The sequence below is a fragment of the Amborella trichopoda genome, chromosome 9 (genome assembly GCF_054954075.1).
Source record: "Amborella trichopoda isolate Santa Cruz 75 chromosome 9, AtrichopodaSantaCruz75HAP2 v2.0, whole genome shotgun sequence".
Taxonomy (NCBI): domain Eukaryota; kingdom Viridiplantae; phylum Streptophyta; class Magnoliopsida; order Amborellales; family Amborellaceae; genus Amborella; species Amborella trichopoda.
The window spans coordinates 2,169,738-2,196,263 of NC_142344.1; the positions used below are offsets into that span (position 1 = coordinate 2,169,738).

Sequence of the window (26,526 nt, forward strand, 5' to 3'; positions counted from 1 at the left end):
ATTGAAGTTGGTTACATTAATTTTGATTTGCTATTTGCTTCAACCAATATTTTGAAGCCATGATTCGTGAACATTTTAGGAGCCAAAAATTCTAGGTGATTTTTGGGGTTTAGATTTTGAATTTTCAGAGAGAAGAATGTGAGACTGCCTAATTGTTAGATAGAAGAAATGAGGGGCCCAAAATATTTGAATTATCATAGCGTTATATCTTACTAGTAAGGTTGGATCCTCGGCCAAAAGAATAACAACCTTAAATTGTCAATTATGGAGGTGATTGAGTTCTTAGGACGGTTAAACTTAAGTATGTGGCATCATCCTAAGGCTTTTGAATTCTCAGAATCCATTCATCCCATTAATATAAGGATTAGCATGAGGCCAAGCCCGCACATGTACAAATGCGGGCTAGGCAATAAATATATTTTCTAGATATAATTTGATCCTAGAATTTATAATCTTTAATATGGAGATCATGAATATAAAAAAAAATAAAAATAAAATTTTGCAAACTAAAAATAATAATTATATTAAAAAAACATCTGGACTGTTTTTAAATGGACCACCTATTTATTTGCATCCATCTTTAAAATGGATGCTTTATAACTCTAGACCACATATTGTACAAACACAAAAAACTATCTAATACCTACTAGAGAAATAAGCAAAGATCCCCCAAATCTCTTAGGATCACAAATTTAGGTACCAAAATTCCTTAAATCTCTTAAGATCACAAATTTAGGTACCAAAATTCCAGGCCTTCAATAAGCACCTGACTTTTATCCCTATAGATATAACAAATAATTTGAGTCTTTGGACTACATTACTTCTCGTGCTTTCTCATACCACAAAACTCGTTGCTTCAACCTCATGTGCTTATATCATGATTTTCTCAATTTGATCCTGCAAACCATGAGTACAATCAGAATCCATCTTGATGGCTTAAAAATATAAAATTAACTCAACCGAATTTTAAATTAAATTACCATATGCTTTGGATTAAAATTTAAGAGAATCAAATTGATAAATAAAACAAACAAGTTCTGGACGGGGATACGGGCAAATGAAAAATTACTCTGAGCTGCTGTATTTGGGGTTTCAATTGGCTGCCTTCATTGCTAGTCACGGAACAGGCAATGACAGGTCTGGTGACACCACATGCCCTTCCAAGAGCTTCTTTCGATAGAACAAATACATAGGGCACATTCTGCAAACAAGCATTCACATTAGACATTCAAACATGGAATCTATCAGATATTTTAAAATTTTATCCCTCCTGCCTTCCCTCTCTCTCTCTTCGCAATACATATATCTGTTGCTTGTCACATTTGTAAGAGTGATAAGGTGAGGAAAATAATCCACACATGTAGGCATTCAAAGGACAGGAATGATGGTACTTAAGTAAAAAGCATTAGCACAGATAAACCTAAGGACCAAGGTTTATCCAGTTCGGTCCCTGTTATCGACAGCCAGATACCAACAGATGTATGAATGACATGGAAGTTCAGTTCTTCAACGCAGAGCATGAATTTGTGATTGATGAACCGAGGGGTTAGTACGCACAGATGAAACTATACATTTATAAATATCAAAAAATAAAAATAAAAATTAAAAAAAAAGGAACCCTTGTTTTTTTGGTCACCAGAAGCTGTTCTGCACTAGGGCATGCAAAGGATGGTGTTGAGGGAAGTATTGAGTCTATCAGTAAAAAAACCAGGAATTCAGCATGCTGGGAAGGCAAACTTCACGGGAAAAAATAAAACAAAAAGGAAATGGAATATTTTTATTTATATAAGTATTTCCATAAACTTTTGTTCATTTTTTATGGCATTGGGAGCATACTGTTGGCAATTAATCACCCTAGTGTCCATTAAGGGTCGATTTAGGGAGGTCCATTGAATTCTATAATGGAAGTTAAAAAATAAGTGAACGACAACGTCAAAGGCATCTAAATAGACGATATGAGATTTTCAAATAACTGAAGGGATATCTTCAATCTAGATGATGGCAATAAAAGCATACGGGCAATGAAAATAACAACTTTAATGAAGTACTAAACAATTTGAGGCAGAGAAAGGCATAGGAAGTACCTTATCTTCAGCTAGCAACGGTAGGTGCAGAAGGATTTCCAGTGGCTCAGCATCTGCAGCCATAACAATGAACTCTGAAATCCCTCTGTTCAAAGTCTTTGTAGCTGCACATCACACAAGATCTTTTAGGGGCAACCGAAAAACCAATACAACCTCCTAGGTTGTTTACAGCCTGAAGCTCTCCCCCTCACGTATTTGGTTCAATGTGGTAGGAAAGTTAGCACATAATTAATCATTTTCCAGAGATTATGCAAGATAAAAGAACAAAGAAAAGAAACTCACAAAATGAGAGCAATTTAAAATGAAAAGAAGCAAAACTAATTCACCCACCAAAAGAAAGAAGCAAAACTGCAAAACAACAATCTTATACTGAGTGCAGATTAAAACAAAGAGAAGCAACATCAGTAAGACAATCTACTGTAGTTTCAGAAATAAAACGGAACGTGTTTAGTACTTATTATTACAATGTAATGATATCAATACTTCTAACATCAGAGATTTTAGATGATGCATATTTTAGCTCAGAAGCTAATTGCAGTAATAGTTAAAACAAAAATTAATTACAACAAAGTCTTTTGCTGTTTGGAATATGACAACTCTCTACCATGAAGAGAAATAATTTGTTAATTAATATTAGGCTGATTTTCATTGAAACTAATAGCTTCGTAGCTCCCTCAGTCTATAATGAATCAATTAATCTCGCTTCAGAAAGTAATTACTGAGCATCCTCGTCTTGATATTGTGCCTATACAAAAAAATAGACATATATAGAAATACAACAATTTCCGGATTCTTTTTTCTCTGAAATAGATCTCCAGCATTAATACAATAATATAACAATATGGCCAAGGTTAGTTTCAACTTTGAAGTTTCAGAACTATATTCATGGTTTTGCATTAAAGTTTGATTCTCAAGAACATTCCAAAGAATGCATAACAACAGTCTCCTTAGGATGTGTCATTGCACAATTGCAAAAATAACTAAAATAGGTTATATGCTCATGCATTGGCACTCAGACAAATTAAAACCTATTTACCCCTTGCTATATGGACTTGAGAACTCCTTTAGGAGGGAAAACTGTCTTTGTAGTCTTTTAGTGTTTAGCACTCCACCTAGTACTAAGCTAATCATTTTACCACAACCAAAGGACCGAAGTAAAAAACAGAATAATACCTAAATATACCAAGGCATGAAAATAGGGTTTTGTTTCTTTTGTCATTTTTTTAAAAAATTATCTTTGATGGATTAAGAAGGATCAGTTTTTGAACTCACTAACATTGTATATACTATAAGAACGACTCTCATAATATAAAATAAATAAACCAAAAAATTCATATATTTCTGTTGACCCATAGCTCCAAGCATTTACTACAAAGTGCATAGATCATGCTTAGTGTCTTCCCTACAACTACTAAAATGGGAATATATTTTGTCATGCAACTTCGCTCACATTTACTGATAATTTTGTGCATCTATATCATTAACCATTTCTCTAACAAGTACCAAGTGAGATATCGAACTAGGAGAAGAGGCGGGGGGGAATCAAAGTAGCAGTAAACTTATTCACCTACAAGCTCAAAACTGGAGATGCATAAATTTGACGAACAACTTAATTCCACATAAGGTTTAAAATATGCATGTCAAAGAATACCATCTAACCTACCCCAAATAGTTGGGAAAAGGCTCTGATGATGATGACGTCGTGAAATAATACCATCTAGCCGACCCCAAATAGTTGGGAAAAGGCTCCGATGATGATGACATCAAAGATACCATCTCTGCGGATCATTGATCTAGTCTTTAAATCAACAAGAATATGTATAAAACACAACATCTAACTCTGGCAAACTATGTACAAATCTTGGAAAACATATCTCTAGTATCTCTAGCATCAAGAAATCCATAACCCGAATAAATATGCTTACACAAAAATTACCCAAAAGAAAAAAGAAAAAAAAATTGCTTAGCTTAACTGATTACAACTTTACAATGAAAAATACCTTCATTGGCTCCCTTCTTGAGTTGTTTATAGTTTGCAGCTTGCTGAACTGTATCCAAAATTGTAATGGTGAGTGATGCATCAGCCAATGGGTATGCCTTGGGATTAACTGTGTCTGAACCCTAGTAAACCATAAAGTTCCAGGATCAATGACCATCACAGAAGGACATGTAAACATATACACAATAACAATATAAGTATGTTATTTATAGTTTTACACATGGAAACATGTCCAAGCCATATCACAGTTTTTTCATTTTATGGTAGTATGTGGCTACGTGATTCAAATCTATTTACACTTGCTCTTGACTCTTGAGTTTGAATCCTACAATTCTTATGAAATTTTTCTTTTTCAAAATTGAGAAACTTGCAAATTTTTCACCAAGCTTGAAAACCTCGGATGAGTTGCCTTGGTGCATACCTATCAGATACCACTAACCAAGTTTTTTTTAAAATCAACAACTTTATAGATAGTTTTCTTTTTTGACATGTTAAAGAGGTAGGAACGGTTGATGACACGCTGAGGCTCCACGACCCTGACCACCCAGGCCAAGGTCCCATTCCTAAAACTATAGGGATACTTACAGCCATTCATACCACATAGACACAAAAGTCACCGATACCAATGGCCGAGGTTGAGATACATTGCATGTGTACCCATATATGTACATATAATAAGAACCAGAGATATTCCAATACAAACCATGCACATGGATGTGATAAAGCGAGACCGTCACATTTTGCACACTAAGGCCACAAATACTCCAACCATCAGATGTAAAATCAAACGGATGGAATGTTTCAGTTCTCTGCACAGTCCGAGGAAAATTTCTCAGACTTCGAACTCCGCCAATGATACATCTCCAACCACCCAATTTCACGTCTGATGGTTACGGATGATTATACCTCTCTCTACCAAAGGCAAACAATCCTATTATACACTTCTCTTTATAAAAAAAACACACTTGCAAGAAGAAATCTAACTGCACTCTTAAAAACCCAAAAATATCCAGCATCGATAGCAATCACATGCATAAAAATATGATTGGAGCTAAATACTCCAACACTCTTAAAAACCCAAAAATATCCAGCACACAAATCACATGCCTACAGACACTAAAAACCTAAATACGCCAACACAGGGGGTACTTCTCTAGTCCAATGATTTGGAACTCTTAGTCTCAGACCCAAGATTATATTTTCAAATTCCACGGCAATCACATAAAAAAATCACCAAAAAAAAAAGAAAAGGAAAATATCAAATTACCAATCAAATACAAACATGCTAGTCACTATTTTTTAGGAGAACATGCTAGTCATTATGAAATTCTAAAAAAACAAATAAAATCAATATATATATATATATATACATGAAAACATGTATGAAATACACCTATGCATAGAAAAATGTGTTCTCAACATCAACAGCCACCACAAACACATGAACAAATAAATACATGTAAATAGTGCTTAAATCTAACAATACCCAAATTCCCCAACATCACATCCACTGCATTCGCAGTTACATAAACATGATAACATAGACACATCCATGTACGTAAAACAACAAGCCTCTCGCCACCGATAAAGACTCAAAAAAAAAAAAAAAAAAACCAATCATGAAATTCATGTAATGTAGCTTACATATCCATACATAAATCCACTTCATCTTCCATCTTCTATATAAACCCCATGCCACCCGACATTTAAAGAGCTCGAGTGCATACTTATGAATATATTCACCCATAAATTTTATTCATTCATACTATGGAAACCCAAAAGCTCGAAAACAGTACATCACATACACGGTGCAAAGCACATAGATATACGCAAAGATAACCATTTATGCCATGAAAGTAAGTGAGAGAAAGCATGAAAGACTGAAAAAAAATAAATGGACAAGAAGCCCAGAGAGAGAAGCATAGATTATGATAAATACCATGTTTGGAGATGGTTTAGTATTTCTTTGAGCAACGATCGAGCTTTTCTCTCCGTGCTTTTAGAGAGAGAAAGAGAAGAGAGAAGAGAGAGGAGTTAGCTGCGATGGAAGCGCGTCTTTAAAAGGGAATGGTTCGAGATGCAAGAATGAATACGCCGCACGTGCCATCTCCTTGACGTGTTTTTCGTTTGGAAAAGGCCGTCGTAGAGGACTGGTGACCGTTCGATTACAGGGGGATGATCTGTATCGTCCGCCACGAGAAACCCTAAACCCCTAACGTTGTTGCGCCATTCAAATTAGGGCACATGTATGAGCTTTACTCAAGCTGCTCGACGTGACACGAAATACCCTCTATCAATAAAAATAGGGTAAAGGACCAACACGTCCGTCCACTTTGATGCTGACAATCACGCAAAGTCTTGCCCTAATATCAAAATCTATTCTTGTCCTAAATTATAACGTTTAAAGTGTTAAAAATGGAGATGATCAACCGTATATATTGAAAATCTAAAAAAATGTACGGTCCAAATAATGCCTTAGAAGATAAACTATTTTTAGGGCTAGAAAACCTTTTTTTTTTTTTTGGTATGTGAATCTCAACCTCGAGATAATCGATTCGAAGGTTTTTCTGTATAAGAATAACCTTCTCTAGTGGGATTTTTAGGTGCACCTTACTTGTATAGTATAAGGTTGATACCTTATATAAACTTTTTTTTTTTTAGAGGGTATTTTTTTTTTATAAAGTACACGTCGGTGATAATTAATACGTGACAATTATATGTGAAATTAGATGTCTTTCTTTATTGGATTTATCAAACTCAAATTTGAAAATAAATTTTTTTGAACTTCGTGACACACCAAAGCTATCAAATTTTCACATCAGATGGTTATAAATAATTGTGACAGCATTGTATCACATAAAAATAGTCTCCTTGCATACAATCTTCAAGAAAAATATACAACGAGATATCTTACTTTTGATACAAGGTGGTCACAATTAATCTTAATCATTAAATGTGAAATTGAGAGGTTGCATTTATTAAACTGATGGAGTTCAAAGTTAAAAGGAATTTTCTCCGTACTTTGTGACATACCCAAATTATTAGATTTCACATCATATGATTATAAGTAATTGTGACCACCCTAAATTTATAGGCAGTGTTATACATAAGTTTATTTTAAAAAAATAATTATTATTTTACTTTATTCAATGCAATCAACTAAAAAAACACATAATTTAGTATGAGGTAAGTGAAAATAGTTAAAAATCATAAAAAAATGTCAAATAATCAATTGCTATTATGTAATATACAGTATATATGCCAAATAGCTACTTGAAAAATATTAATAAGTGTTATTTGTGTATATATATATATATATATATATATATCAAATAGCTAATTGAAAAATATTAATCTACTTTTTGGAAGACTCTTCGAGTTGTAAAATTAGGGTTTTAAAGTTTAGATGTGCACATTGTACGGGAGAGTTTTTTGGTTTTATCGTTTTAAGTAGAATAACAAATACTAATCTCTTTTCTTACTTCGAGCACATTATGCGATGTGCTCGTGTCAAAGTCATTTCCTACAGAAACACATTTATGGGATGCTCTGTCGTCAAAATCTACAATCCCACATGCATTGGATGGTGGAGATTGCTCGATATTTGTTACGATTAGACTATAAACATCAGCCAGTGTGACAAACGATCGATACCTTTATGTTCTTCATTCATTCAATCAAGGACGGGTTTTAGGTGCAACATTATTCAAATGCAATCTAATTCCCAGAATTCATCTTAAAATTGATTTTGTAAAACCTAAAATTTACATGACGATAATCTTGAAAGGCATGATCATGAACGTGAAAGAAAGAAAAAAAGAAGACATAAAACACTTTGGATCTCAAAATAGACCATTTAAGATCTATTAATTATCGACAAATTACATTTGCACTGCAATTGAGATGCCAAAAATTACCTACTTACATCGAAAATGCATCTAGAATGAGTCACGATGATGTGTTTGAGGTCGAAGATGAATATCTAAGGTGAATTTTTGGATGGAGACAAAAGGGAGTCCAGGAATGCACCATTACCTCATCAGTATCTTGTTCAATAGAGGCATCAGGGTGGACAATGGGTTGATCAATCCGAACTTGACAAGGGCCCATCGGCTAGGCCAATAAGGCCCTAATTAGGCCAAGCCATGGCCTTACCAGTGTCTCCCATTCCTCAAATAATCTATCAAGCCTGACTCGAACTAGATTAGGCCAGGGCCAGGGCCAGGGCTAGGGCCCAAGAGTAGGCCAGTCCCACAGGGATACGGGTGGGCTCAGGCTAGGGTTGACCTGACCTAGGCGCAGTGCCGGCATACTACATATACTCCTATAGGAGCATGCAAAATTTTCATATTTGGTTAAGGGTTGTTTCAAAAAAAAAAAAAAAAAGACTACTGTTGTACTCTTTCATCAATTGCGAGGAAAAGTAAGCAATGATCCACAATATTGTTTTTTGTTTTTGGTATTTCAACAGTAGGAATCGAAGCCCAGGCTACCCACAATGACAACATGAACAGCTGGTTACAAGGTTCATCACCGGCCAATCAAAGTGTTGGACGAAGATGGAGATAGAGTGGACCCACCACAATATAACACTAGTGCTAACTCTACTGGCACCACATGGTAGCATTATTCCCTCTCTATCACCGTCCATCGATTAACTGGATGGCAGTGAAGCTCATGTCGACTTTCTATGAGCACATGCTCTTCCCTCTCCCGCAAATGGAAACTAAAAAAGGCCCTACCACAAATTACAGTGATCGCATCTCCAGCTCAATCGTAGCCATCAATCAATGGCTTCTTTTAAAAAATCCCGCTTCTTGTCCATCACTCGCAGTCTCTACGCAACAGCGCAAGCTCAAACCCTAACTCTAGAAAACACCATCTTTGCAACAACCAAATCCCTAACCCAAGAGCAACAAGCTCTCTCTGCAACTGAAACCAGAAGCCCAACCCTACAACAACAAACTCCCTCTGCAACTGAAGCCGAATCCCTGACCCTAGAACAACAAGCGCCCTCTGCAACTGAAGCCGATACCCTGATTTTAGAAGAGCAGACCAACATTACACTAAAAAATGCCAGGTCCAGAATCAGATCAGCCGGCTCACCTGAAGAAGCTTTTGAGGTATTCCGTAAAGCTTCGAAATCGCCTCGCTTTCGCCATGATCGCGCTGCTTTCTCAGCTTTTGTGCAAAAGCTCGCTGGATACGAGAGATTTGACCTAATTGAGCAGGCGCTTGAGTCCCATAAGAAGCCCCCCTTTTCTTTAATGGAGGGATTCATTATACGGCTCATTTTGCTATATTCTGAAGCAGGAATGGTGGATAAGGCTCTTGATACGTTCTACGAGATGGATGAGCTTGAGTGCCCTCGCTCTGAGAAATCATTCTCTGCAACTCTCTCCGGTCTGTTATTGAACAAGAGATTTGATGATGTACACAGACTGTTCGATGAAATTCCCAATAAGTTTGACATTTCACCAACTGTTTTCACCTATGATATTATAATTAGGGCTTTTTGTGAGGAACATCTGCTTGATTCAGCTTTTGAAATGCTTGGAAAAATGGAAAAAATTGGGATCAAACCGGATGTCGTTAGTTACAACACATTGATTGATGGGTTCTTACGAGCTGGAGATCAAACCAGGGTTGATGAATTATTGAAGGAGATGACTGAGAAAGGGTGTGCACCCGATCTTGTTACGTATAATTTACGTATTTTAGGGTTTTGCAAGGACAAAGAGAGTGTTAAGGCTCAGGCTTTGCTCGAGGAGATGCGATCGAGAGGGATTAGGCCTAACTCACGCAGTTACAATGCAGTGATTTTTGGGTTTTATAAAGAGGGCAATTTGGAGGAGGCGAGAAGGGTTTACGAGAGCATTCCAAAGGGGGATGAGTCCCCTAATTCAGGGACCTATTTTATGCTGATCCAGTTTGAGATTGAACATGGCAATTATGAAACTGCATTAGAGTTGTGCAAGAAGAGTATTAAGAGGAAATGGATTCCGCCATTTTTTACCATGAAGAGTTTAATAGATGGATTGGTGAAAATTTCTAAGGTCGATGAGGCAAAGGCAATTGTGGAAGAAATGAAGAAGAAATTCTCAGGTAGTGCAGCTGATTCATGGATGAAAGTTGAAACCACTATTTCTCTATAATCGCAGTGCTTATGCATTTGGAAGTTAGAATTATATGAGTTTCTCATGGTAAGGCAACATAGGCTAGAAGAATTTTTCGCTTCCAATGTATTTTTTTATTTTTTATTTTGAAGCGTTCGGTTCTTGCATACTATGACACTGGTAAATGTATTGAAGAAGAAATCAAAATTTTGAACCAATGGATTTTTTATCATATAGATGCTGCAGTTTTCAGGAATTTGTTATACTACTCGATATGCTTAGATGGTTCCTGTTGTATGTTTTCATTGCAATGTATGTTCTTACCCCCAAAAGAGTAAATCAATCACCTTTTTTCAGAGTGCAAAAACTTGCTTGGGCTGGCACTCCTGCTGGGGTCAGGTTAGTCGAAGCCCACTCGGACTCGTGTGAATCCTGTCTGTGTACTATACAAGTGCATTCAGTCCAAGGCTCCATAGCTCAACTCACCTTGGTCACCATGCTGGGGCCAAGTCCGAATTGACCTGGCTGAGTTTTATTCAGTCCAAGGCTCCATAGCTGAACTCACCTTGGTCACCATACTGGGGCCAAGTCCGAATTGAACTGGCTGAGTTTTAGTTCAAGCTGACCTGGCCGAGTTTTAAAAAGCTGGTTTTTTCTTTTTAGAGGAGAAAATAGATTTACTTGTAAATCATTCACTTTCGAAATTTTTGTTTCTTTTATATTGTCCTTGCACTTTTTTTACTCGTTTCTTCCCCTTTCTCTTCTTCATAATTATGTACTCCTTGTGCAAATACTGTGCTGCACACTTATCAGTGTTTTTTCCCCTTCAATTTTTTACAGTGGTTTTTCCCCTTAAATTTGATGGTGGTTCTTTGTCTTCCTCTTTAGTGAGATCCATTATCTTACTATACTAGATTGTGCCAATAGAGTTCATTGGAAAGGGCATGGGCATGGTGACCCATCTTTAGCTTTCATCCCTCTTCGAAGTGTAATCAAAAGGTCTGGTTATTTGATTCTTGTGCCCCTCCTTGATTTGATCTGTTCGACTGAGCAGATTGGCAATTCTCAGGGATCTTTGATTGGAATTGCAATTAGATTGGTGTTTGTAACTGGATGGAAGGTCTTGAAATGTGGAAGGTCTGGAAATGTGGGTTTTATTTTTAATATCTAGGGTTCACGTAATTAGGAAAAGGCTATGATGATGATGATTTAAAGTTCATGAGCTTCTAGGTCGCAAGAACATCCACAGTATGTTTGTGAATTTGACAATATCAAGTTCTAGAATGGAACTTAATTGGGGACAGGTATTGGAAACAGGGTTTTGAGGGTTTCCATGGGTGGAGTAGGTTGAAGCAATGTGCAGAAACTAGGCTTGGGCTTGGGACTCGGACTCTGCCCTGAGCCAAGCAACTCCAGCGAGTCTCCGGGTCATGTACGAGTCAAAAAAGGGCTAAAACATTGCCCCCTTTACCCCATTAAACTAAGAAAAAAGAAAAAACAACGAATGTGCTCAGAATAATTAAAAATCAGTAAAAAGTGTAATAAACAACATTAAACGTTTGCAAAATGTGGAGAAAAGTACATAGACGATGGATCATGGAAAATTTTAGGGCTTGAAACAATCCAAAAAAATCCATAAAAAAAGGAAGGATAGAGAACTCACAAATCATCAACTATTTAGTTAAATCTTTAAAAGTTGATCTTGTCAGATATTTTGATAAAAATTTGAGTAAGTTTTAATTCACTTACCAAAATTCAGATTTAGATGGTATAATAATCATTAAAAAAAATTAATTTAAATTCTAAAATATATTAAAATGATAGAATTTTTGCTACTGTTTAGATAAGTAGCATGTCACTAATTGGGAAGGGTATCTTTTGGTTGAGTTTTTTTTTTCTTTCCTTTTTTTTGTTTTTTAAAATTAGTCTTCACAGTGCTGTTTATTAAGATTATTTTCGTGGTTAAATTCATCTTATCATGATATTATCGAATAGAAATATCAAGTAGCAGTGTGATTTGTTATGTGAAGAACAAATTAATTATCCTCTTTTCCCGCGTTAATAAACGAAGTATCGTAAAATTCCATAATTTTTGTTGTTTGGTTTTAACTGCATCAATGGTTGACTGTCAACCTTGAAAAAAACCTTAAAAGGGCAAAGAAAAATCCTACAAAATCAGAACTGAGAGGAAGAAGTGGCGAGGAAAACCCTAAAATTGCAGAATACAAAGCTCATGTACATGAACCCCATAATTTCAGAGACCAAGATTCACGTAGATGGAGAAAACCCTAGAATTTCAAGGACCAAGGGCGACGCAGATGGAGAAAACCCTAGAATTATGGAGACCTGCAGCACCGAGAAAGAGAAGAGCACTAGTATTTCGAGTTCATGCTTGAAATAAAGGGGTATCCAATATAAGGCGTTGGAGGGCAAGAGACTTGCATCATGTTTCCAACTCTAGAGCTCGCATTTGATATTCCCTCATAGAGCAATTAATCAGGATTCCTCTTCATTACCCATGGCGACATGGATCACATAGTCAGTATATAAATTCTAATTATCTGCAATTCTTTTTACTCTTGTTCACCTTCTTTGGCCAATAACTATTGAAGTTTAGCGATGAGATTATGATGAATTGGTAGGATAAATTTAAAATTATTTACATGGTTATTGTGCCCATACCCTTTTTTATCAACAGTTAACCATGCATTAAATAGTGTATTCTTTGCTAATTGAATTTGTCTGTTAAGGATAATAGCAGGGAGAACTTTATTTAATGGTTTTCTTCTGTTTACAATCTGTGCATTTATTTATTTAAATTGATGTTTCTGACAAGGATTGTTTAGCATAGGCAACTTAGTTTAATGGGTTTATTTATCCATGAATTGTTGACATTTAACTGAAAAATTTACTATAATGCAAATATTCAGGGGGAACTAACATAACATTATGGTTATTGATTATTGTGGGATTGATGGGGTCTGAGTGTTGCTGTATAGAGTGTGTAAGTAACTTGTCTTCTTCCTTTTCCCGTACTTAAGTGTTGCTCTACTATATGCTCCGACCAGTGGTTGACTTTGAGATGTTCTCTCATTTTTCAACTAATTTGGTCTCTCTCTCGCACCCCTTGTTATTATCTGGGTGGACTTCCCATGTATGTTGCTACTCGACGCTGGAATCGTATGGAGCCCCCAACCATCATTGTCCCAGCATCCATAAAAAAGCAGGTCGAGGTTCATAGAGAAATGGATGGTTCAGAACTTAAACACACCCTAATAGGCCTGCGAGTGGGTAAAGTATTGTCTTTTTTCATCAAGCTTGACCCTGTAAACCTTAATTTATTGATACTGCATTTTTTTAACAAATTTTATTATATCAGATTGTAGGGGAAGAATTTGAGTTTAGAAAGAACCTTATGGTTAGAGCTTTCAAGACCTACCATGTCATACCAAGCCAGGTTAGAATAGAGGACTGATTTCTTCAAGGTTTATTTTCTTGGAAATTATACTGTATATTTTAATACTATCAACCATTGTTTTAAAAGGCTTTCTTCTTGATCCGGACCCCTGATCTTGTCTGGGAATTGGCTGGGATTGGACCGATTATGGGAAGGTATTGGTTCCGGCACAGTCCCCACCCAAAGCACACCCATTCATATTTTCTTCTCCCCACCCCCCCCAAAAGGTTGGGGTGGTGGGGCAATGGCCCCCATATAAACCCCATTTTCCATTCTTATTCTTTTTTTTTTTTGGATTACCAATTCGGACTGATCCAAACCACTGCGGTTAGGCGTTTTGCCTATCCGACATGGATATATGAGGTGGACGATCCACCCCACTGATCCGGGTTTTGAAACTCTGCTGTGAACTTTTGAAGAACCATAATCAATTGGCTCATCATTGTCCATTACTGCAGTGGATGGCATTGGAGAGGGTTTGGAACTCAGCATAACAGGATAAGACTCCATTTGCGGGTCCCACTCTCTCTCTGCCTTCCATTGTTTCCATGGATGGTTATGGCCTATTGGACCATTGTTTTTTCATAGTCTGGATTAATTTTACTCTTTCTTTATTATAATCCCAAGATACTTTTATATGCCCTTCTCATGCTTAATTATTGTGTTATTTGAACAACACGCGGGGTACATTATTTACTCTGTGAAACAAAAACTGAGAGAGGAGTATGTTGGTCTTTCTGGAAATGACATTAAGGGGTTGAAGTTCAGAGGCATGGAGGTCTGTCTTGGCTGGCATTTGAGAAATAAACTTGCTAAAAGTAATAAGTGGCGTGATTTTCTATCTTGTTATGTTTGAAAATAATATAAGAAAAGAAAAGGGAGTTTTTTTTTATCATTTTGTTTCCCCAGGTGGTGGTATTTATGAATTGGGTTTCTGGGTTTCATGTTTTTTCAGATCACAGATACTGTGTTCTCCCCTGAGATAGCTTTTACAGGAGATACTAAGGCTGATTTCGCTGTTCACCGAGACAATGGTGATGTGTTAAAAGCAAAGATTCTTGTCATGGAGGTCTTGTTCTACCTCTATCATCTTTTTCTTTTGAATGAGTGAAAGTTGCACCAGCAGTGCAACTCAAGGGACCCAACCCTAAGAAACAATTTAAAAGAGAAATGGTTACTCATTTGGGGAGGGGGGTTTATTAGTAGCGCTGTTGTTATTGTTGATTTTTATCCTATTAGTTAATTGTTGGTCTCCATTTCTTGTTATACTGTTCTGTTAGTTTCATTTAGGCTCTGCTATATGCATTTCTCACTTTCTCAAGACTTTAAATTTATCATGGTGCATATGATTTGAGGGTGTATTGCGTGCATAATGTATATTTTCTACGACTAGTTAGAGATATGTTGGATGTATTGGCTGGCCCATAACTATTTTCACCGTAGATAATAAATTCTCTTTTTTGGAATGGTGTATTATTTAAAAAAGAAAGAAAAACATGTGTCGTGTTTCTTTCTATGGATCGAAAGTGTGAGGGCCTTTCCCTCTAATTGAGGTGAGTTGCAACTTTAAAACGTAAAAAAAATTAAGGTGCACTTCAAAAATTTATTAGAAAATATTGTTTTGATGTTGGAGAACCTTCTAATTGATCATCTCGACATCTAGATATATAAATATGAAAAAAAATCGAATCCCAAAATTAGTGCATCTTGCAAACACTATCTGTACTGTCTATTTTTAAATGTTTATAAATTTATTTCATTGGAGCTATTTTTAAATTTATAACTAGAGATAAAAATAAATTCTCTAACCATTCAAAAGATTTTTTACACCAAAATTATATCTAATAATAAAATTTGGAGGTGCGCCTTATTTGGAAAAATTACATAAATATCCGTTATATTTTCTGTTATTACGAAAATACTTGAAACTTTCTGCTATTATAAAGATGTCCGTTTTTTCAACTTCATAACATTTTTTTAAAAAAAAGATGGAATTGCCCATATTTTGTTATTTAAAAACCGAAATTTTTTTAATTTCAGTTTTTGAAAAACAGATTTTTTTTCTTTTGGGTTTTTGAATTTCTCTCTATATACCCTTCACCCCACGGAGCCTTTGCCTTTTGGGTGTTGGGTAGCCATACCCGAAAGCTTTGGAGATGCATCCCAAACTAAAGCACCAAGCATGACACCACCAACTGTTGTAGCATTGGAATTAGCCAACCTTCCTGGTGTTGGTGTCTCATCCCATCAAATCAATTTTGCCTAGACCAACTAGCTGGAGTTGGAGCTTCAGCTCGGCCAGGAGGTGTAGCGTCCCATCGACTAATCCCTGGTGTAGCATGGGGTGCGTCCCAATCTGAAACTTTTGGTTTTTCCACACTTTCTTGAGCCTCTTGAGACTGGTCCCATTTAAGACAGATTTAGGGGCAGTATATGTAGCAAGTTTGTGAGCGACTCGACTGCACGCTCATGTTGCAGGGAACAACAAAGATTAAAACTTTGTTGACCCGAAGGAACAGGAGATATGGCTTCCTCTTCAAGGGATCTTCAAGAGATTGTGACACGAACTGGATGAAGTACAGAAAGTAGAGTGATTCTTCAAGTCGTAGAAAATTGCAGGTCTCTGAGTTTTCTGATTCTGTATGGTGGGGGAGATAGAGAGGATATTCTTTAATGTCACAAGGCCATCTAAAACTCAGCAACCTCTTTACTTGGGCTTCCTCTTCATCTAAATAGGGAAAGTTTATCAAACATTTGTAGCGAATCGAAAAGTCTTTGCCTTCTTGGTTACTGCTTTATCACTGGGAATGGGCTTAAAATCTATGGTGCAGCCTTAAATTCCAGCTATGCTCAAGGAGATGGTGCGTTTTGGTTTTCTTCCTCATCTTCATTTGAGAGTTCATAGCCTTCAAATTTGTTGCCCCCACCATAGAGATCGGCATCCAAAAACCGTGGGGTGAAGGGGAAAAGAGAGAGAGATTTTTAAAAAAAAAAAAAATCAATTTTTTAAAAATCCAAAATTAAAAAAATGTTGGTTTTTGAAAAATAAAAAAATGGACAGTTTGTCTTTTTTTTTTAAAAAAGAAGGGGTTATGAAGTTGAAGGAGTAAAAACGAAAAGTTTTAAGTGTTTTTATAGTTAATGAAAAATATAACTGATATTTACATAATTTTCTCGCTTTATTTTAATTGTTTAAACTTGCAACCTCATCCGAACCGCACCCAAACATAAAACTAGTAATTATTGAGCGTCAATTTTAAATGGGAAAAGTTTATACAGAGCTGAGGCTCTAATCAATCACATTTGAGCCTACCTTCAAAAATTTCGCTAGAAGATATTTTTTTGATGCTCAAATATCTTCAAATTCATCATCTCGATATCAAGATGTATGGACATGATAAAAAATGGATTTCAAGTTTTGGAAATAGTACACTTTGTTATGCATTTTTGGACCGTCAAATTTCAAGATTTTCAAGTTTTCATCGATCTGGCGATCTACACTATTTTTTAAACTTTAAACTTTATAAATAAATATAAAAATATATTTTAAGGCTATCACAAAGATTTCCCTTATTAAAATCGCATTTATCGATACTATTTGAAGGTAGGCTCTAATTTGATTGTTTAGAGCCTAGGCCCTATACAACCGCACCCATGTTAAATTGATGGCATAATGACACCTCTCCACAAACACGATAAAGCTGCGAGTTCATCCCCCAGGCAAGGCAAGATTTCTCTTTCTACAATCCGAAGTTACAAACCCTAAACCCTAGCTTCACAGTTCACACTTTGAATACAACCTAGCTTCACAGTTCACAGTCACACTTTGAATACCAGAAGCTAACTTCAATGTCCTTCCACTCCAAAACCCTAATCTCCTAAAAAACCTTACAACCCTAATTTCCCCATTTCACAGTGAAAGAAAAGCTGCGCCTAAACCATAATCCTACTCCTACTCTTCACTTTCAGAGATTTCAACAAAACCCTGGGAAACTCTGCAACTGAAACCTAGCCCTGATCTTCCAAAACCTACATATGGCCTCCACTTATCTCCGACGCCGAGCTGTCGTGTGTGTTCACCATTACTGCACCTATGTTTCTCAATCTAAGAATCCCCAAACCACCCTGACTTTCATTTCGGCAAATATCAAAGCTTCGCCATTTGAGCGATCCTGATTAAATCATTGATATCTTTAACTCAGCTCATGAGCGGGCAGGTGTAGTTAGGGCTCGATATTTGCAGGACCTTGCAATTAGGTAGCTCGCCAAAAACTCAATGTTTCTCTGAGATTGAAATCTTACTTGAAAACCAGAAGAAAAACCCTAAAATCAAATCAGAGAACTTCTTACACGGCCTTCTTATCTCTTATGGTCAAGCTAAAATGGTGGGCCAAGCCATTAAACCGTTTTACCAGATGGACAAGCTTGAAATCCCTTGCTCCGTAGATTCATTCAATGCCGTCTTAACTGCTTGCAAAGATGCGGGGATTTTGAAAAGGTAACAGAGCTCTTTGCTGAAATCCCAGCAAATTTAGGTTAAACCCTGAGCTATTCAATCCTCATAAAGTCTATTTGTGAGATGGGATCACCTAAATTAACTTATCAAAAGCTTGAAGAGATGGAAGAGAGGCAAATGGAGGTTACCACGAATCATTTACACTATACTTATTAATGTTCTCTATAAGAGCAACAACTCAGAAGAAGCTGAGAAAATTTGGGATGAAATGGTGAAGGTGGGGTGCTCTCCTGATGCTGCTGCTTACAATCCTAGGGTTTCGTATATAGATGAAAGTAATTGCAGAAATGGAAGCTTCAGGTGTTATGCACAGTGTCATCACTTACAATTTGCTCCTGATGTGTTACAAAATGGAGAAATTGAAGGGGCAAATAGGACTTTTAAAGAGATGGAGAAAAAGGGTTCTTCCCCAAATGATTTCTCGTTTACGGTTTTTCTCCATTTCCTCTGTAAAACTAGAGGATAACGGGCGTGCTCTTGAAGTGTTTTGAGGACTGTGTTAGCAAGAAGAAGGCTCCTGATTTCGAGGCTTTAGGCCTTTTAGTTAAAGGACCTAGTGGGGAGTTCGAAGGAGGAAGAGGCAAAAGAGATCATCAAGCTGGTTAAGGATACCTATCCTGAAGATTGGTCAGCAAATTCGAAGGAGTTCGATGGTGGACTTGGGAAGAGAGATAATATGCATTGATGACTGAGTAGTTGAGCAAACAGTGAGAGAGAGAAGAGAGGGAAGAGCTTATGGGGGTGAACTTGGACTGAGGATTTGATGGTTTTTGCTTTCAAAAACAAAAAAGAAACTCGATAATTTTAGAGGCAAGTTAATGGAGATGGATTTGTAGTGACAGAAATCAACTTTATGGAGATGAATTTCGCTTCATCCTGATGCAGTCGAAAGCATGGCACTGATAAGGAGATGCAGACGATAGCGTGGCACCGATAGAGGAGGTTTTGAGCTTCTAAATTTGTTGAGTGAGCATTGGAGATTTACAGTTCCATTGATTCATTTCAAGGTGCAGCTCAACGTATCATACTTTGTTTATTTTATTTTATTTATATATTTTTCTGGTTTTTTAACTGAATTTTGCTTTTTTTTTTCTCTCCATGTAATTCTCTTTTCGCTGAAGTCTCAATAAAAGTTCAAAGCGTTCCCCTGTAATTAATGGTTCCTGAACTTTTAAAGGATGAAATTACCTAGACTTTGGGAAATTAAAATAAAGCCTCCTTGTCTAGAAAGCACTTTGGACGACGAAAATATCCATGATGGACCTAAATCAATTTCCAACACCAACAACAAAATTTGACACTGAAAAAATGGTAAAAATCTTACAGATCTATAAACACTTATTCTTAAAGTGAAATGGACGGTCTAGACAATTTGCTGCAATATACACAATCTTTAGAGCTTAAACCCCAATTTTTTTTTCACATTCAAGCTGATCGATGTAAAGGCTTTTCAATGCTTGAGTGTAATTTTCGATGAATTACGAGGTGAAGCTTTACTTATTAATAGGGCTACAGCCTTATTAAACCATTTTCCTTTATTAAATGGGATGGGATGATTTGTGTTCCATTTGAAAGTTAAAACGTTCGAGGTTGGGAATGAAAGATATCCAACAAGGGTTCTAGTCCAATGCTCGTAAAACTGGTCATTTTGGTCTAAATCCAAATCAGTTCACTGATAGAACTAATTGAATCAGATTTTAAAAACAAAATAGGATTAAAATAATAATTTAAATTATAAAATACATTATACAAATATTCCCAACTCTATTCAGATTTCAAAAATAAAAAAATAAAAATAAAAATAAAAATTATAAAGTAATTCTGCAAATATTCCCAACATTATTGAGTAAAGTCTAACCGGTTGAATCAGGATGCACAGCTCCCAATCCCGACCCCTGGGTTTTAAATTACCTGGATTTTTTAAATGTATGCGCGGCATTGTAAAAAGTTCATTAACTAATAAGACACCAATGGTTACAAACCAAGAATCACAACGGACCGAACAAATACTAAAAACTCTGGTTCACTGTCCTCGCGGTGACATTATAATTTTTTTTTTCTCTTTTCTTTCGCCACTTGGGACCGAATTGTTTGGAATCGGAAAGCTAGCTCGCCCCGGCAAGTGCCGGAGTCAGCACCCAGTTATGGGTTTATAAACATGCGCTTTGAACACCTTACACATGTACATTCTTATCGCATTTTCTTTGTGGAAAACGTAGCATACTCCAATATCTTATAGTCACCAATCCCCCTCCATCACCATCCAACTCGCTGGTTGAATCCAACTGGAAGATTGAACGGCGATGTTGACCATATGCTATGATGCCTATATGGACCACACCATACTTTTCCTTTAAAGAAAGAAATATAAAGTAGAAAAAGGCCGGTAAGCTGTAGCATTCGTTCAAAACCCAAAATCATCTTCATCATCGGAACCTTATCCCAACTGATTCGGGTTGGCTATAGGAATCCTTTTCTACCATTCTACTCGAAATCCACATATCTTTTTTCCGGTATTGTATTAAGTCTACACTACACATGGTCAGCCCACCGTAGAAAATACTTACCTCCCCCACCCCCCATAATTTAAAAAACACCACTCTTGGAAAAAAAAAGAAAAGAAAAAAGAATAAAAAAAAAAGAAAAAGCAATTATAGAGAGTACCCATGAAATCAAATAGCTTGATGGAGGGGGATTTAAAAGGAGTAGAGCTCTCTCGTTTGGTCAATGGTGTAAGTTGTTATGAAATCGATTTATTATGCGAGGAATGAAAGATACTGCCACTGCAATGAAGAAGACTCTAGAGTACATTTTCAAATAACTAAAATTTTTAAAACAGAATAAAAATAAACTAAAGATTTACAAAGCAGTGGACAACGAAAAATGCATTTCAATTGAATTATTGCCAATGCTCATCAAACAAGGAGTCAAAAATGTTTTAACCACCATAAACAATTTTGCCTTTGCATTCATAAGTAACAACTTCAATTATCATAATCCAACATAATATCAAACATAAGATTCATGTCAAGCACTATTTAAAAGAAATTACTTAATGCCAATAAAGAACCACTATCAATAACAATGTAGACATTGTTGATAGCTGATGGGATATAGATTGTGTCACCATAAGGGTGACACTGCACTGGTCACCCTAAGATCTGGGCCGTCCACATCCACATCCAATGGCTATCAGTGTCTTGCCCAAAACAGAGCAGATATGTGGTTCTCTCTTCCAGAAACCACTTTTTCAGTTTTTCTTTTGGATTGTTAGCTCGATGAAAATGAAATTGTTAACAAAGTTTCCAGAAAAAAACACAATCAGTTGAAAGGTTCTTTATTATAGTGTCACCAGGGTAAGAGCTAAGGATGACTACAAGTTCATGAAGAGGATGTACAATTAGGACAAGTTTGAAATATCCACAAATGGGAGTTCTATCAGAAAACTGAAAACATGAAATGATAAAAATCCTCTCCATGCATAAAAAATACAGCTTTTGTTTAGTTGAAACATGAAATTCATCAAACGGTAGGAATTATCTTTGACCCATTCCTCCCTGAAAATCTTGGCCAAAATGACAGAAAACTAATGGACCATATATCAACACGGTTGACTTCAGCCGAAAAGGTTCTCCCTATTCAAGCTTTATAGCCAAAAATGCTTAAATACAAGTTCAGCCTCCATTTGGAGGAGAGATTGAGATTCTTTGACGAAAGAGGATTGAATCTTATAACACTAACCATAAGTCACAACAAGTGAAAGTTTATCCATAAACTTCCCAACAGTAGTTCCAGCTATTAATATGGATTATAAGAACCACATGTACTCAACAACTTGGTAGTAGTCATAGTTAGAAATGTAAAATAATATGATCCTATAGGACTCTGCCAAATGCAATAGCAAGGGACCCCAACAAATCACCATTGGATTTCAATCCAAATCTCAAGATGGGAATTGAATCCCTCATCCTCTTTCTAAAAAAAAGTACTTTTTTGAAGTAACTCTCTCTCTCTATCTCTCTCTCTCGGCTCTCTCTCTACCCTCCCTCTCACTCTCTTCCTCCTGCTCTCTCCCTTTCCTTTTCTCTTCCTCCCGCTCTCTACCCCCTCCACTCTCTCTCTTCTTCTTCTAATAAACCACATGCTCTCTCTCCTACACTCTCTTCCCCTTCCTCAACAGCCATATGATGTCTCTCCCCTCTCTCTCTCTCTCTTCCACAAAATCAGCCACACATTTTACAGCTACAAGTGATGTCTGTCGGGACTTGTTAGTACATGGTTTAATTCCTAGCAACACAACTTACAATACCCTAATTGGTGCCCTACTGAGAAGAGGTTCTATAGAAGAGACTCAAAACCTTGTGAATGAAATGATATTCATAGGATTTTCCCCTGATATTATAATTTATAATTATGCTATTAAGGCAATATGCAGTGATGGGGTGATTGAAAGGGCCTTGGGTTTGTTTGAAGATACGGTGAGAAGAGGAATTGCTTCAAATAACATATCTTATGACATTATGATAAATGGCATATGTAAAACTGGGAATATTGAATCTGTTCTTGAGCTTCTGAAGGAAATACTCCATCGTGGTTGTATACCCGATATTGTAACTTATAATGGCCTGATATATGGCCTTCGCAAAAATGGGAGGATGGGGGAGGCCTAGAATCTCTTTGATAGGCTACAAATCGAAGGAATAAAACCTGATACTGTTACATATAATACATTGACAAGCTGGAGCTGCAAGAAGGGAATGCTTAATGATGCCATCTTGCTAGTACATAGAGGAATTAGTAATCGGTTTGTTTCCAATACCATTAAATGGATCATATTAATGTTTTTCAAAGAAACGGTATATGGATGATTGAGGAAGGGGGAAGGGAGTGCAGGACAGAGAGCGTGTGGTATATTAGAAGAAGAAGAAAGAATGAAGGGGGAGAGAGCAGGAGGAAGAGAGAAGGAAAGGGAGGAAAGAGCAGGAGGAAGAGAGAAGGAAAGGGAGGAGACAGTGGGAGGAATAGAGCGAAAGGGAGGGTAGAGAGAGAGTAAAGAGGTATAGAGGACGAATGAGGGGAGAGAGAAAGAGAGACCGTTACTTCAAAAGGTTTTAAGAAAGAGGAGGAGGGATTCAAATCCCATCTTGAGATTTTGATTGAAATCCAACTGTGATGTTTTGGGGTCCCATACTAGCAAAGGGTCCTATAAGATCATTACTCACAAAAGATGAAATTAGTTTTGTTTTAGATGTTCTTGTTATGACTTGTCATTTGTTAAGTGACAGGTCACATATTTCTAGATAAGATAACTTTTATCATTTTATAAAAAACAAATAATTCTTGAATTTGAATTGCATCTATGAATCATTTTATTATTTCTAAAACCATAAGCATTTCTGCATTTTGCTTTAAAGTTTCTTAAAACATAAGCACTCCCATTCCTAGAGGTATGTAGAAGCTAAACATGAAGTGTTACATTGAAGCAGGCAAAACACAGAATCACTTCTCACAAAATATCAATATCACTTGCGCCAAATGCACCCCTATATTCGAGATAAAATTTAAAGTACGACCAGAATTTATAGCGATGTTATTCTTTTCAAAACCAGAATTGGGCAGCAAACAAATGAAATATGTAAGTTAAAAAATTCCATTGGAGTTCAGAATTGTATCTCTTTGAACAGTAACACCAAGTACCGACCAGCATTTCAAAATGAAACTGATGGGCATTGGATTGTCAAAGGTCCATCAATAAAGCCCACAAATTAAAAAACCTTCATCTTCCAGAAAGAAGTGTGCTCACCTCCATTAATTGAAGTCATTCGCCTATGGCTTTATTCGTCAGATGATGATCCTTCCTTCTTGTTCAAGTCAAGTTGGGCCTCAAATTTCTTCCAAGCGTGCAACACATTTGGAGGTAACGTATCATGAACCATCTTGATCACCTGCTTCGCCTCTTCCTCCTTTGAATTCTTCACAAGCCCCTTAATCAAATCGCTCACAGTTTGAAACTTCGGGGCCTTTCTCCTCCTAATACTCTCCTTGCAAACTTCAAGAGCCAAATCATAATCCTTCTTTTGAACCAAATATCTTATAAAAATCCTGTATGTCATCTGATTAGGGTAGCAACCCTTGCTGTTGCTCGCCATTTCTTCATAGACTTTCTTGGCTTCCTCCTTTTCACCATTCTTCAAGTAACACATCAAGAGGAAATTATATGATAATGCATCGGGTTTAACATTCGAGGCCTCCATTTCTCCGAGCAATTTCAGAGCTTCTTCAGGTTTTCCATGATTTGCTATATAAATAAGCTTAGCATTATAAGCTGGGGTATCAAGAGAACACCCATTCTTCACCATTTCATCCCAAATTTTCTCAGCTTCTTCTGGTTTCTTCTTCTTGTAAAACCCATCAATTAAAGTAGTGTAAGAAATGTTAGTAACTGTAATTCCTTTTTCATTCATTTCCTTGAGCTTCTCATAAGCCTTATCAGGCGAACCTGAATCACACAGAGACTTGAGGAAGATCGAATAGCTAAAATGATCTGGTGATATGCCAAATTTAGTAGGGATTTCATCGAAAAGCTTAGTTACCCTATCAAATTTCTCAGAGTCCTTTAAGGCAGTCAAAAGCACATTGAATGAACTTACAGTGCGAGGACAGCCAAGCTCATCCATCTGATAAAAGGTCTTAATGGCCTGATCTGCCATTTTAGCTCGACCATATGCAAGAATCACATCAGATAAGAACCTCTCTACCTTTGCATGTGGATGCTTCTTCTGGTTTTCAAGTAGTGTTTCGATATCAGAGAATCGCTGAGATTTTACGAGCCTCCTCACCACCAGGTCACGAACAGCTCGAGCCCCTGCAACTCCATTGAGCTTTTGAACTGAGTTGAAAATGTCAATGACTTTGCTGGGCTCGCTAGTATATCGCAGCTTTCTTCTCGCAACATTGAAAGTCAAGGTATCAGTGTTCTCAGATAATGTTGCAGAGGTGCAAAAGCGGTGAGCTTGAAGAAAAGCTCGACGTCTCAGACAAAGTGAAGACATTCTAGGGTTATACAGGTCTCTGAAAAAGGAAACTACGGTTTTAGAAATGTAGGGTTTTCTCGATGTTAGTGATTTTTAGAGATTTTCTCCGTGTTCAGGAAACATGGATCGAGAAATTAGGGTTTGTGTTGGGTTTGGAAGCAAAAGATGGTTTGATCTTTCGCCTGTAAATTTTGGAGGAGGGAATTAGGGTTTAGGGTTTCAGGGAGTTTCCCCCTTTGTGGGTTTCCCAAATTCAATCATAGGTCAACAAGTGATTTATGGTACATGAGATTAGCAAATATATGCCCTCCGTATCATGTGATTTTACAATAGTGCCACCAGTGGCTGTTAACGGTCACAAACCGGGGCATATGGCAAGGCGCTGCGGCTAGGGCGGGCATATGATGTATGGGCTGTCGAACTCTCGGTTTATTGAAAAATAAATTTTTAAAAAAAGATATATGGATATATCTTTTCAAATAAATATACGATATTATTTACCTTTGATATAAAATGGTCCTAATTAATCTTAACCATTAAATGTAAAATTGGATGGTTGTATTTGTTTCATTGACCAAACTTAAAGTTCAAAATAACTTTTTTTGAACTTTGTAACACACTCAAGCTTATCATATTTCACATCAGATTACTATAAATAATTGTCACCTCCCTTTACCCAAAGTAAATGGTCTCATTGTATACCATCTCTATTTTCCCTTTAATGAATGAATTATTTTATAATCTAGGCCCAACCAGACGCAGCCTATTTTTTAGGCCTACACAAAGCTCGGGTATAGATATTTTGATCTAGGTCATATCAGTTTAGGTCGGGTTTGGGCTAGGGCTAACCTAGCCAGCTAACACAATTTTAGTGGAGGAAAATTGTTTGATTCGGGCTGGACTGCATTTCTACATATATGGTCCATAAAGTGTGAAGCATCCATTTTAAAAGATGGGTGCAAGTAGGTGTTCCATCTAAAAACAATTGAAACTAATGGTCGAAATATTTTCTTATTAGAATTATTATTTCTAATTTTTAAAATTTATTTATTTTTTCATATTCATGATCTGCATGTTAAATATTATATGTCCTTAAAAATTAAGTCTTAAAATCTATCTCAAAAATAAATTTAGTAAGACGCCCTCGTTTCTACATATGTGGGCTTGGCCGTATAGAAACTAGATCCTCTAGTGGAATATAAAATTATGAATGCAAAAATTTTGTGATGACTAATGAATCTATGTTTGTCTTTTAGAATTTGAAAGTTTAAAAATGGAGCAAATCAATCAATCGGATCTGCATGGGGTTGACATTGATAT

At 36.5% G+C, this 26,526-nt stretch overlaps 4 protein-coding genes across 10 annotated transcripts; 2 read left to right on the plus strand and 2 right to left on the minus strand.

The window, feature by feature from the left end:
• Positions 1 to 497: 497 nt before the first annotated feature.
• Positions 498 to 6,496, minus strand: LOC18437624 (uncharacterized). The gene is made up of 5 exons (XM_011626356.3): positions 6,023 to 6,496; positions 4,085 to 4,205; positions 2,085 to 2,188; positions 1,070 to 1,201; positions 498 to 897 (listed from the first exon to the last, which is right to left on the minus strand). Exons 1-5 carry the CDS (start codon positions 6,023 to 6,025, stop codon positions 871 to 873), a joined length of 387 nt encoding a protein of 128 aa, XP_011624658.1. The 5' UTR covers positions 6,026 to 6,496; the 3' UTR covers positions 498 to 870.
• Positions 6,497 to 8,519: 2,023 nt separating this feature from the next.
• On the plus strand, positions 8,520 to 14,920 carry LOC105420938 (tRNase Z TRZ1). Of its 7 annotated transcripts, none has more exons than XR_016040978.1 (4): positions 8,520 to 10,286; positions 13,130 to 13,490; positions 13,579 to 14,434; positions 14,612 to 14,920. XR_016040978.1 is itself a non-coding variant. In XM_088847011.1 (4 exons), exons 1-4 carry the CDS (start codon positions 13,352 to 13,354, stop codon positions 14,765 to 14,767), a joined length of 465 nt encoding a protein of 154 aa, XP_088703137.1. In that variant the 5' UTR covers positions 13,130 to 13,351; the 3' UTR covers positions 14,768 to 14,920. The 7 variants fall into 7 exon arrangements, 3 of the variants coding, with proteins under 3 accessions (XP_020525238.1, XP_088703136.1, XP_088703137.1); XR_016040979.1 differs by having other exon boundaries at positions 13,130 to 13,486; XM_088847011.1 differs by lacking the exon at positions 8,520 to 10,286 and having other exon boundaries at positions 13,130 to 13,486; positions 13,579 to 13,655; positions 14,338 to 14,434.
• Positions 14,921 to 18,038: 3,118 nt separating this feature from the next.
• On the plus strand, positions 18,039 to 22,842 carry LOC18437626 (small ribosomal subunit protein mL103 (rPPR7)). Its single transcript, XM_006847829.2, has 3 exons — positions 18,039 to 18,154; positions 18,266 to 18,602; positions 22,597 to 22,842. The coding sequence occupies exons 1-3, from the start codon at positions 18,039 to 18,041 to the stop codon at positions 22,840 to 22,842; spliced, it is 699 nt and encodes a 232-aa protein (XP_006847892.2).
• A 964-nt stretch (positions 22,843 to 23,806) lies between these two features.
• LOC18437627 (small ribosomal subunit protein mL103 (rPPR7)) lies at positions 23,807 to 25,634 on the minus strand. The gene has a single exon (XM_006847830.4). The coding sequence runs from the start codon at positions 25,222 to 25,224 to the stop codon at positions 24,007 to 24,009; it is 1,218 nt and encodes a 405-aa protein (XP_006847893.1). The 5' UTR covers positions 25,225 to 25,634; the 3' UTR covers positions 23,807 to 24,006.
• Between the last annotated feature and the right edge of the window lie 892 nt (positions 25,635 to 26,526).

Coding starts and splice junctions, on each gene's coding strand:
- LOC18437624 (XM_011626356.3), bottom strand. Junction 2,189..4,084: donor CAAGAAGGGAGCCAATGAAG/GTATTTTTCATT, acceptor TGTGATGTGCAG/CTACAAAGACTTTGAACAGA. Junction 898..1,069: donor CCCAAATACAGCAGCTCAGA/GTAATTTTTCAT, acceptor CATGGTTTGCAG/GATCAAATTGAGAAAATCAT.
- LOC105420938 (XM_020669579.2), top strand. CDS start 8,874: ATGGCTTCTTTTAAAAAATCCCGCTTCTTGTCCATCACTCGCAGTCTC.
- LOC18437626 (XM_006847829.2), top strand. CDS start 18,039: ATGGTGGGCCAAGCCATTAAACCGTTTTACCAGATGGACAAGCTTGAA. Junction 18,155..18,265: donor GATGCGGGGATTTTGAAAAG/GTAACAGAGCTC, acceptor ACTTATCAAAAG/CTTGAAGAGATGGAAGAGAG. Junction 18,603..22,596: donor CAAATGATTTCTCGTTTACG/GTTTTTCTCCAT, acceptor TATGCTATTAAG/GCAATATGCAGTGATGGGGT.
- LOC18437627 (XM_006847830.4), bottom strand. CDS start 25,224: ATGTCTTCACTTTGTCTGAGACGTCGAGCTTTTCTTCAAGCTCACCGC.